Source organism: Capronia epimyces, assembly GCF_000585565.1.
Source record: "Capronia epimyces CBS 606.96 chromosome Unknown aczIQ-supercont1.2, whole genome shotgun sequence".
NCBI classification, from domain to species: domain Eukaryota; kingdom Fungi; phylum Ascomycota; class Eurotiomycetes; order Chaetothyriales; family Herpotrichiellaceae; genus Capronia; species Capronia epimyces.
In genome coordinates this window covers 2,043,935-2,055,540 of record NW_006912905.1, presented here as the reverse complement: position 1 = coordinate 2,055,540, position 11,606 = coordinate 2,043,935, and the positions used below count along the sequence as shown (strand labels likewise).

The 11,606-nt window shown below is 53.1% G+C and overlaps 5 protein-coding genes across 5 annotated transcripts; 3 read left to right on the top strand and 2 right to left on the bottom strand.

Annotated features, from left to right (window-relative positions):
• Window positions 1-2,954: 2,954 nt before the first annotated feature.
• Window positions 2,955-3,977, top strand: A1O3_02550 (uncharacterized protein; the record flags this gene model as incomplete). The annotated part of the gene is made up of 1 exon (XM_007732690.1): window positions 2,955-3,977. The coding sequence occupies one exon, from the start codon at window positions 2,955-2,957 to the stop codon at window positions 3,975-3,977; it is 1,023 nt and encodes a 340-aa protein (XP_007730880.1).
• A 397-nt stretch (window positions 3,978-4,374) lies between these two features.
• Window positions 4,375-5,056, bottom strand: A1O3_02549 (vesicle transport through interaction with t-SNAREs 1; the record flags this gene model as incomplete). Its single annotated transcript, XM_007732689.1, has 2 exons — window positions 4,375-4,800; window positions 4,877-5,056. 2 exons carry the CDS (start codon window positions 5,054-5,056, stop codon window positions 4,375-4,377), a joined length of 606 nt encoding a protein of 201 aa, XP_007730879.1.
• A 631-nt stretch (window positions 5,057-5,687) lies between these two features.
• A1O3_02548 (uncharacterized protein) lies at window positions 5,688-6,079 on the top strand (the record flags this gene model as incomplete). The annotated part of the gene is made up of 2 exons (XM_007732688.1): window positions 5,688-5,922; window positions 5,961-6,079. 2 exons carry the CDS (start codon window positions 5,688-5,690, stop codon window positions 6,077-6,079), a joined length of 354 nt encoding a protein of 117 aa, XP_007730878.1.
• Window positions 6,080-6,543: 464 nt separating this feature from the next.
• Window positions 6,544-7,809, bottom strand: A1O3_02547 (uncharacterized protein; the record flags this gene model as incomplete). Its single annotated transcript, XM_007732687.1, has 1 exon — window positions 6,544-7,809. The coding sequence occupies one exon, from the start codon at window positions 7,807-7,809 to the stop codon at window positions 6,544-6,546; it is 1,266 nt and encodes a 421-aa protein (XP_007730877.1).
• A 291-nt stretch (window positions 7,810-8,100) lies between these two features.
• On the top strand, window positions 8,101-11,229 carry A1O3_02546 (uncharacterized protein; the record flags this gene model as incomplete). The annotated part of the gene is made up of 1 exon (XM_007732686.1): window positions 8,101-11,229. One exon carries the CDS (start codon window positions 8,101-8,103, stop codon window positions 11,227-11,229), a length of 3,129 nt encoding a protein of 1,042 aa, XP_007730876.1.
• Window positions 11,230-11,606: the final 377 nt, after the last annotated feature.

The following is an 11,606-nucleotide window of genomic DNA, read 5'->3' as shown; positions in this document are numbered from 1 at the left end:
CCCTCCACCCCAACCATCCCACATCCTCATTCATGTGGCGAACCGTTCATGGAGGCCGTGTGCATCTGTTCGAGGATAACGTCCACTTTACCGATCAACTGCATCCTTCGTTCTTCAGGTGGTTGACCAGCGTAGTACGGTCTGTCGAGTCGCAGTTCGCCGAGTCCTCGCTCCAACGCAAACCCTCCGTGGCTGTTGCCAGCGCTGGACGTTGAAGAGGTTGATACATTGGAGGTAGCTCCAAAGGAATTGAAGGAGGGAGTCGAATGGCTCGACTCTGAGCCACTTCCACGTGTGGACTTGTTGGAACTATATGAGTGCGGTATCAGCCCCTTGTGAACATGTCTACACCTCCCTTCTTCTTTTTCTTCTCCTTCGAGGTCGAGGAGGAGCATTCCACCGGGCGCTGCATCGCGGGGGCTATTGTGCAATACCACCAAACCCTCCTAGTTTCAGGTGTTTTGCATATAGCTTGGCGGCAAAGATGGGCCGGGTGAGTCCTTCGCGGTCAACTTGCAGAAGATGACTCGAAGTTGACTGGCACCGTTTCCCACCTTATCCCTCTTGACTTCCAGTCTTGAGAGCTACGATGTTTGGCAACGAGACTTGTTTGCAAGAAAACTTGTGAAACAGATGCACACACCTCATGGATGCGGTTGTCGGCGGCGTTGTTCTTTTTGTGTGGTTGGTTAGAAGGAAGTTGGATTCACACTGGCGCAGTGGGTGCCTGTTAGATGACAGAGGGCTTTTCACAGAATAAAATACGGCAGATGAGTATGACAAAATCGAGAATCGAGAATCGCTTGCCGAGATTCTTTTCTGAGGGCTAACAGAGATCAACTATGAGGAGGAGGGTGGTGATGTTGGAGGGTGCCGTGCTCGCAAAAAATCGCAGTCTGCAGTGTCCGGGTGGCCGTGTTAGGTATGTTGCAACGGTACGGTTGAGATTCGGCGACGCAGGAGGAAGCAGCAACAGAGCCGGGGGGCAGCGCAGGGCCGTCAGGGCGTACGTAGTCCTTATTTTTCGACAGCCTATCGCCCACCCGTTCGTTCGAGTTCTAGTATAAAGGAGCGGGATTAGGAGTCAGAGTAGCAGTATTTCCAAATGACCTGCATATTTACACCGATCGGTACCAGTATTCCGTGTCGATTCTTGCAGGTTCCTGTGCGTAGTTTGGCGTGGGCCAAGGTGTTATGACAGGGTATTGATCCCACTCCTCGCGACCCCGCGGTCGATGACTGTCGGGATGGATTTTTGGGTCTGACGATCACGATCATGCGGCTTACTAGGCTCTCGTTGATTGATTGATCGAGGACTGACGCGGCCACTGGGGGGTCAATTGGGACTTTTGCATTCTACTACGAGTACAACTGTAGATGGCACATACATACCTACCTAGGTACCTAAGGTGACTACATAACTTAGTGTTGGGTCCTCCATACCCGGCCCTTGACTACAAAAGTGCATTTCAAGTTAGTGACACAGGCCTACGTGCTGGAGTTCACTGGGAGTAGTTTTGTTGACACCTTTGGTTCAATATAGGCTGATTATCTAGGTACCTATGGAGTGGGAGTTCTTGTTGACGGATCGACCACTGGCACGGGTGACCGACGAGGAAGGGCAAGAAAGAGTCAGCCACGGGGCGGTAGGTTCTGTTGGAGTCATACCTTACCTAGGTACCTAACATACCTAGGTCCCTTGGGTTCCTACCTGCGGTATTGTTACTAGTGCCTGGCAATTCATAACTATCACCCATAGGGTGCCCGCGGGCTTCATCTCACAGTTGCGCGTTGAAAAGAACTTTTGTATAGACATACGTCAGCGCCCACTATCATACCGTAAGGATGGGGCAGAGTGGGACAATGGGTTGAAGAATTAAGGTACGGAGGACATAGCTTCCGTGTGGTCGCACAGACACGAACGGGGATGAAGATTTGACGGGTGCAGATCACAGCGATGCGATGGCAGATGGCAGATTCCAGATGGCAGAGGGCCCAGGCGGCAGGGAGGGTTCTTCGGGTAAAGGTGCCTAACGGCCGAGCCAGTCCACTGCCCACTGCCCGCTGCCCGCTGCCCGCTGCCCGTCCACCAGCCCAGGTACGGGGTACATACTAGACCTACTAGACACGCGTAAGGAATATTCGTGAGCATGCCTCCAAACATGCCGTACAATAATACTACTATTAATAAGTAGGTACAAACTGAAGTACCGGGGCATACCGCCAATTATTAATATACAAACTCCCGCCATTCTTGACCAAAATAATATAGATCCTTTCTCGTCGGCCAGAGTCCTGACAAGGAAGTACAGTATTAAGGTGGATATCCGTATGGGGAGCCGAACAGGCCAAGTAGTTCTGCTGGTTAAACAGCTAGTTCCTAAACAGTCTTTCCAGTCTTGCTTGATACAACAACTAATTAGTACAATGCTGTGCCTCCCCTCGATATCACACTGGCGAGTCATAACAATACCTACCTATTACCCAAGGTAAGTGCTGTCCTGGCACACTACCGCTACAAGCCTACACATAGACTTACAGAGGGCAGTCTTGCGCATATGAAGCACATCCACTCCTCTATAATAGTGCATTTTCACTTGACTTGGAAAACAGAAATCAGATACAAGTAACTCTAGAAGGCACCTATAGAAATACTTAGGAGGTAATGAAGCTCGCCTTCCTTTAGGAGTTTGTACAGCCACTGGCAGGCCCCTAAGACCTGCCCCTGCCGTGTCGACCTCCTCCGGGCTTGGCATGGTAGACCGCCGCGGCGGGACAGTTCGACTCCCTCTCCTACGGAGTACAGGCCTTGAATCCAACCCAGTATCGTCCGAGTCCATTTCAAGACGCACTGCAGTTCCTGCTTGACGCCACCGCGCGCTCGAAAATCCCTGTGTGCACAGCATGCCTACGCGCACCGGTGTCAACCCCACACCGACACCGCAGCCGGCTCTATGTCCTTAACCCCCCCATCCGTCCTGCATGCCGGCGAAGACCTCGACCTCGACCTCGACCTCGACCTCGATCTCGATTTGACCATCCGCTTCTCCGCCTCGCTCCCAGACCTCCTCCTCACCATCCCCGGATCACTCAATGCCAACACCGCGACTCTCAAGCAGCTGATCCGCTCGCGGATCCCCCATGAATACGCCGACCGTCGCATCCGTCTGATCTATGCCGGAAAGGCACTGGTCGACGATGTTCCGCTTACGGTGTCGCTCAAACGAAACTTGAGCAAACCGCCTTCGCGGATAAGCACGCCAGGGCCGTATGACGAGTCGAACGGCGGGGGCGGAAGAAGACTACCTTCCGGAGCACAAAGCAAGGCCAACAATGGCAATGGAAAGGGGAAAGGCAAATCGGCCGTTCGCGACCCGCCGGCCCAGTCGCGCATCTACATCCATTGCTCGATCGGAGACATTGTGCTCTCGCCTGCCGAGCTGGCCGCGGAAGCCGCATGTGCTGAGAAGAGTGCGTCGCCAGGGGACGAGGGCGAGCATGACAAGGCCAACGCGACTGCTGCATCGGCCGCGCCCCAAGCGTCTACCACCCCTGCCCCCCGAGGGTTTGATCGGCTGGTGAACGCCGGCTTTACACCCGCTGAGATCCAGTCTCTACGTCTCCAGTTCCTGGCCATCCAGGCGCACACGCATACTCCGGACAACATGCCGTCCCCCAGCACGCTGCGCGACTTGGAGGATCGCTGGCTCGACGGTTCGAACGCCGCCGGGGGAGATCAGACTGCACTGGGCGCCGCCGGAGCTGCCGGGACTGACGGCCTTTCAGGCGACGATGACACGCAAGCAGGTGCGTTGGACGACATGATCTGGGGCACCGCAATGGGCTTCTTTTGGCCCATCGGCTGTCTTATGTGGGGTGTGCGTGAGGAAGGCATCTGGAGCCAGCGTCGCAAAATGGCCGTCGTGGTCGGGTTTATGTTGAATATTGGATTGGGCATCATCAGGTATACAGGATAGTAGATTTTAAACCGGTCTAGTTCTTTGTACAAGAATCATGCCTTGTCCATGCAACCCAATACCGCTGGGAGATGTCTCTCGTTTGAGGATAACGATTTTGCAGCATCCACCATACGCCGCCAACGCCCTTCTTCCAGTACCAGGACAGCAAATACCAACAAGGCATGCACGCTTCTAACACCGCTTCACTTGAACTTGCTATAGATAACGCCGATGATGAGAAGCACGAGAACTGTAATTATCGCAATGGTGATTACCCGATTGGTAGCCATCCTAGCATTCCTCCACGTTAGCATAATGCACATTAGAAGCAGACGAGTACTGCGTTCCCCCTCGTCAACCTAGAGGCGGGGACTCTGGGCAGGAATAAAAAGAGATGGATGGAATGAAATGGGCCTCACCTACGCGCCATCCCCCTCAACGTCTTGACGCTCCTGTCCACGTAACCCTCACTCTGCAGCAGATTGCGATGTGTGTTTTCAATGACATTCCGCTGCTGGTGTAGATCCGCTAGGGTCGAAGCACCGATCTGTTCCGTTTCCAGCGCGATCCGCTGCGACTCCCTTAGCCTGTCACTGCTGCGGCCTAATCGTTCAGTCCCCGATAACAACTGCTGGCGCTGCTCGAGTTGCAAATCCCGGGGACCGGCTTCTGGGTCGTCGGTGTATCTGTCGCCAAAGAGCTGTTTGCGGTCCGAATCGGCTAGCGACTTTAATTTGCGCTTCAAGCCGTCTACGTCGCTCTGGTGGTTTCGGAACCGTGAGTTGACCTTGGATCTCGCCGAGGTCGGAATGTTGGATTTTTCCAGGTTCATTTGGTCCAGCTATAGTCCAGACGGTCAGTAATGCTGCACCGGAAAAATAAAAACGGCAGGTGAGAGTCTCTGCGTGCCCACGTACAAGCTCTTTCCCCTCTTCAAGCGCCCTCTCTGCGCCGCGGATGGCTGCTTTGCGCTCTTCGCCTGCCAGCTCGGGAATCTGGTCGAGTTTCTGGTTGATGTCGGCCTCGATCAGTTTCAGCTCGGCCTCATAGGTGCTGAACAGTTCGGAGCCGGCGTCGGTGTCGAGCGGGTTCGCCATTGTGCAGGGCGGCTGCCGGTGATCGATTCAGTGGCGCCTACCGGATGTTGAGCGGCTTACGGATACTGAATAGGAGGTTAGAAGGTGACAAGGGATTGATGACGCGGAACAAGTTATGCCGGAGTTGTTCTATAGACTCGGCCGCAGTTGGTAGGTGATGCACGTCGATATGAAATCCAATTCGCAACCCGAGTGGAATGAGTGGTGGATAGACGGCGATGTCCTTTTGGAAGGGAACATGTTGGAACATGCCGCAGGCTGACTTCAACGGTCCATTGTGGCACAAACCCTTGCCGCTATGAGTTTCCCAGCCACCATAGCCACTTAGACAGCCATAAACGGCTAGTGTCCCGGTACATTATGCCCGCCGCTTGTAGGATCCACAACGATTGGGTCATAGCCATACTACGGACTCTATGTCAACGGCACAAATGAGAGATCTGCTTGCACGGTCTCTGTCAGGAGGAGAGCCGGTTACGAGCGAGACAGCGAAATCTCGGAATAGCTGCACTGTGCGAGCATTGCTTCCTCTTGCCGGCGTCTGGACTTGTTCATCTAGACCAACGCAAAAATGGAAAAGCGAGTGGCCATCGTCGGAAGCGGATGTGGGCGCTGAGGACCAGTACCGATCATGAATTCACTTATTCGAATCCAACTTGTTGACGCTGTGGTGAAGGATTTCCCTAGAGACAAGATCCGTCTTGTATGCAAAATCACTGCCGTAACCCTCACCGAGGCAGATGCCGTAAGGCTAACAGCTAATGGCCGAGACCAGGAGTTCGACCACGTTATTCTGGCCACCCATGCGAATCAGGCTTTAGAGATCCTATGGCTTGTAACGGGCATCGACGAAGCCGAAATCCTGAGTGTGTTCCATACCAGTAGGAATGTTGCGGTTTTGCAGTCGGACGTCTCATTGATGCCGAAGAGGCGGGTGGCATGGTCGTCACGGAACTGTATCATATAATTTCCGTTCCCCCAAAGAAGAGCGGGAACATCTCCGAAGTTTGCGTGATCTATTAGATGAACTCGCTCCAGCATATTCCGGAAGACAAGTTCGGTCCGGTTCTGGTCACGCTGAATTCTCTGGCAATGCCAGATCCCGGCTTGTTTAGGGTATCTGGGAGTACTGTCATCCACAACATAGTGCTGTTGCGATCGCATCTCAGCAACTTTTGCCAAGGTCCAGAATACCAGAAACATTAGCTACTGCGGCGCATGGACCAGATACGGCTTCCACGAAGATGGTTTCAGTAGCGGATTGTCCGTTGCGGTGAACCATCTGAGAGCCACGCTACCATTCGAATTTGTCGACTCGATAATCTCCCACAGGATAGAGCCGTCATTGACCATGAAAGATCATTTGCTGAGGCTGGTCATCCTGATTGTGCAGATAGTGGTATTCGTGTTTAGAATGGCCTGGGGCAGACTGATGACGGCCGCTGAGGGACAGATTGCCCTGCGAAGGGAGATTGCGTAAAGGGCACTTAGCCAGCTGAGATGGCGATGCCAGCAACCTCCCTCATCAAAGTCGTGCTCGCTTCTTCGTCCTCAACTCCGACTTCGATTGATGTGTGCGGACGGCTTTTGTTGAGACCTTCGAGGAGTGAACAGGCCTTGCATACTTTTTGACTGGACATATAGCCGCATCTCTCGCACTGGCCCATGACTTGTTTTACTATCTTTCCTTTTCGACGTCCGTTCGATTTCTTGTCATGGATACTCACAGCGGCTGGATGTCCTGTTACCTGAGGTTTAGCCGTTGCGGTTGGCACTTTGATCTCGGTTTCTCGTTCGGCGGCGGCTTCATTAAGTGCCAATTGTTTCTCCACTAGGTCCATCGAGTCGCCATTAGTATTTCGGCTCCCGCAGCTGTTCGCCTCCTCTTCGGCTTCGCCTGCGCACGATACGGACCCGCCTACTTCTGGAGGGACAAGTGCTGCCATGTCCTCTCCGCTCTTGACAATATCCAGAATACTGCTTGGCCGAATCCTCTCCAAGTCTTTGATCAACGTCCTTGCACTTCCTCGGAAGGCTTCGGGAGAGTAGATGCACTCCGTGCTGAAGTAGTCTAACTTCTTGTGATGGGCATACAGCACAATTTCCTTCTCGTAGGCGTATTTCAGAGGTTTGCTTCGCTTGATTGCGCTCGCCGCACTAGAAGTCACAATAGACGTCGCCCTTGCAAGCCGGGGTAGATCGCCACGGAGAAGGTTCATCATGACGGTTTCGGCAACGTCGTCGGCATTGTGGCCAGTCACCACATGTTTGATCCCCAGTTTCGCAGCGCCTCGATCCAACGCCTGTCTGCGGAAAACACCACAGTAGGTGCAGTTGCCCTTCTTCCCGACTTGCGCCACCACTTGGTCCATGGTCCATCCATATAGTTGGTCATATCCCACGATTTCCAACGGCATCTCATACTGCAAGGCATTCCGCTTGACGGTTTCCAGGCTGTCATCTCGATAGCCTTTGATTCCTTCGTCGATGGACAGCAAGACCAGATTCAGACCATAGTCATGGCGCTCGTTCAGAGTCTTTAATACCGACGCCAGGACCGTCGAGTCCTTCCCACCAGAGGCGCCTATGGCAACTCGTTCTCCGCGGTAAAATAGATTGTTGCTCACGATCGTTTCGTGGATCTCGCTCTCGAAGACCTCCAGAAAACATCGCTTGCAGATCTTCTGTGAGTTTTTAGGTCTTATCACCGCCGCTCGAGCGTCCTTACAGACCTCGCAGGTCGTCGGCGGCATTGTTCTCGACCTGACTTGGCTGTTGAAGAATTGATGAGATGAAGAAATCTTCATAAAGCGGCGAATATTGTCCAAAGATGTTACGGAGTAATTGAGTCTGTCGAGGAACTTTACGGTGGAGTACACGGAGGTGATAGGCTTTCATGCGTTGAACGGCGGATCACTATTGCTTAAATACCGCGATTACCAAACGCTGTAGAAATGAGTCCACGAACCTAGCAAATAAATAAACTGAAGAAAAGTCGGCGTACTGCTTCTCGCCAGCCCTGCCCCTTCCCGTCGCTCGCTCGAATGCATTCTACCTTGCATGCGGAACTGAGGTTCACGCAGATCCTTAAGTCCACTTGTCGACAGTGCGCTCGACAGCAATCCAGCAGAACACGCTCCTTTCATTCCGGCCCTCGAATACGTGCTCCTCAAGAGCCTGCAAACAACGCCAGTTCAGTCAATGGTGTCGACCTCGGCGATGATGCCAAGAATGTTGAAGTCCGGTCGGAGGTAGCGAGAGAAAAGCCGAAATTCGAGGAGACGAAGTCCCAGGTCAATCAACAGCGGACGACACCTACCGACCCTCCTTCCGACAATGCGGACCAACCCCAAGTCCAGAGTTTCTATGGCTCATCTGCGAAAAGACGACTGCGGAGTCGCATGCTCAAGGAAACTGAGCCGGAGCACAAAATTCCAGAATGGTTGTTGGCCAACAATATACATCTGTATGGTGAAGGGACTCTTGCGGTCGGAGCGTCCTCGAGGATCCAGGTAGTTCCTGCCGATCTGATCACTGGCGAGCCATTAGACCACACCAGTCCCTCCAGTCCGAATGGGAATCCCCGTGATCCGAATGCCGAAGACCAAGAGTCAGTCCTGAATCAACGCTCCTCCTTCGAAGCTGCAGACGGGTTCGACGCAGCGAGTCCAGATGCTGGGGAATTGTCTCCCATCAAGTCTGGACAGACCCCTTCCAGTGGGAAGAGGTATCATGTAATTGATGAACAGTATGAAGAGGTAGAAAGGACGGCAAGAGGCCTCATGCAACTATCCCGGGTGCAAACAGCCTCGACTGAGGTAGAGTTTACCAAAAGCCACCTGCTGTTACAGTATGCCGGTAAAGATGGCGATTTGCTGTTAGACCACGTTGTGGAAGACCTAGCTCGCAACCTCGGTTGCGATCTTATGGTGTTGGATGCTCAGGATATCGCAGACTTGATCAGTCGTTCAAACCAACAATCGCGCGTCGCAAAGGCAGGGCGCATGTTGAGCTACGATGTCTTCACAAATGCTTATCCCACCTCTTCTGAAGTGGGTCAGGCCCAACTCTCCAGGGAAGAGGACGAGGATGACGAAGATCTGATGGACGACTTTGAGAGCGCACCGTCTCCTCCTCAAATGGGTATGCCTGTGTTCATTGGAAAGCCCATATCCATCGACTTGAAGACGATGTTTGGGTCTCAGGGACGGTCAACAAGATCAGACATACCTATATCGCCCATGAAGCTGGTGTCTGATATGTTGAATATGAACACGGGATCGGCCTCCCAAGAGACAACCCGCCCGTTCGCCGGTGTGGTTGATAGTCTACTGACAAGCTTCTTAGAAAGGCGACTGAAACCCGCTGGCAAGGGACAATCCCAGTCTTCAACAAGGAGTCTGAAATGGGAAGAATTACGCGAATACACGGCGAGGCAAACTGGGGTTCCAAAAGATGCTGCTATTATACACGTCAAGGACCTTGAATCGATCCAGGAAACCAGCATTGGCAATCAGTTCCTCCAAGAGCTCTACCGGCAAGTCGTGAAGCGAAGAATCTCAGGGGCAAGCATCCTTCTTGTGGGCACGGATTGTGCGCGGGAAGACCAAGAACCATTCACCAAGCAGCGGATCAACGATACCCAGACTGGTGAGCGGGATGAAATATCTCACAACATCGTCCTTACTCCCGTTTTACCCAATACCACTTCCAAACTTGCCCTTCTTCACGACCGCAAGCAACGAATAGCCACGGTCAATATGAGACATCTTTGGGAGATGATGCGGTATCGCAAACCAGCCGTGTTCGCCCACCTTGAACCCGGATTTTGGCGGAGGGACTTTTTCAACCACGTCACTAGGAGCGACAGGTCATGCTTAGAAGCACAGATTTGGAACTACTCGTATGTGCAGCGCCTGGCGACATACATAGCCGGAGCTGCCCCGCTAATCAGCAACATTCCTGGTATCACTGACAAGAAAGAACTTCAAGATTCCCTGGCTGCTGTCCAAGGGGCCTCGGAACCCGTCATCTCAGCAGCGACAGCTCACTTGAACCATAGCGACAAGACCAAGATACGATGGGCGGAAAAGCAGGAAAAGGAGACGAAGATCGAGCTCCCCGAGCAGCAGAAAACCAAGGAGGATGTACGGCTTGCCGGGATCCGCGCTTCAGCCTCAAAGTATGAAAAACGGTTGATGGGTGGCATTATAGAAGCAGAAAACATCAAGACGACATTCAATGACGTCCATATGCCTGTTGAGACGATCGACACTCTCCAGACCTTGACCACTCTCTCGCTCATCCGGCCTGATGCTTTCAAGTACGGAGTCCTTGCGTCAGATAAGATCCCTGGGCTTTTGTTGTACGGGCCACCTGGCACGGGCAAGACATTAGCTGCGAAAGCTGTTGCAAAAGAGTCGGGAGCGACAATGCTTGAAGTCAGCGCCGCAGACATCAACGACATGTACGTGGGGGAAGGCGAAAAGAATGTGAAGGCCCTGTTCGGTCTCGCCAAGAAGCTCTCCCCGTGCGTTGTTTTCCTCGATGAGGCAGACGCCATGTTCAGTGCTCGAAGCAACCAAGGTCGTCGTGTCAGTCACCGCGAGCTGCTCAACCAGTTCCTCAAGGAGTGGGATGGCATGAGTAATGACTCTGGCAGCGCGTTCATCATGGTCGCGACCAACCGGCCGATGGACCTTGACGATGCTGTGCTCCGTCGATTGCCGCGGCGGCTGCTTGTGGATCTTCCGACAGAGCCGGACAGGTTGGAGATTCTGAAGATCCATCTCCGACACGAAATCCTTGCCGAAGATGTCGATTTGGCGGTTCTAGCGAAAAACACGCCCTTCTATTCCGGCTCGGACTTGAAGAACGTGGCGGTTGCGGCGGCGATGAACTGTGTGCGCGAGGAGAATGCACTTGCGAAGAAGCACACGGGCGAAGAGCCGTACAAGCACCCTGAACGCCGAACATTGTATTGGAAACACTTTGAAAAGGCTCTCGACGAGATCTCGGCCAGTATTTCCGAGGACATGAGTTCGTTGAGAGAGATCAAGAAGTTCGACGAGCAATTTGGCGACAAGCGTGGGAAGAAAAAGAAGGCGCCTAGGCTGGGCTTCCCGACGCAGGAGGAGGAGAAAGGGCGTGATACGGTAAAGGTCCGACAGTAATGGCTGTCCTGGAAGCAGATCTGGGCTGGCGTTGTCGTTGTCCGTAGCGAGGTGGCGGGTCGGGTAGGAAGCAGACTCCTGCAGGTGATGTCGACATCGACATCGACGTGGCGACGTAAGGTATGTTTTGGACGAGCGGAGTGATGCCGATGGATAACACACCACAGAACTACCCATTCAAGTTGTACCTATACTAAAGGGTCGAGGCTGTTCTTTAATCCTAGAAATAATAGTCCGTCCTCCATCCTCCATCCTCCATCCTCCATCCTCATCCTCGATGATAGCCATAGCTTTTCAGAACAAGGATTAGCGCTCTCATTCATGATCTCCAGCTCCAGCCCCAGCAAAGAACACGTCATGATTTCATGTCATTCTTC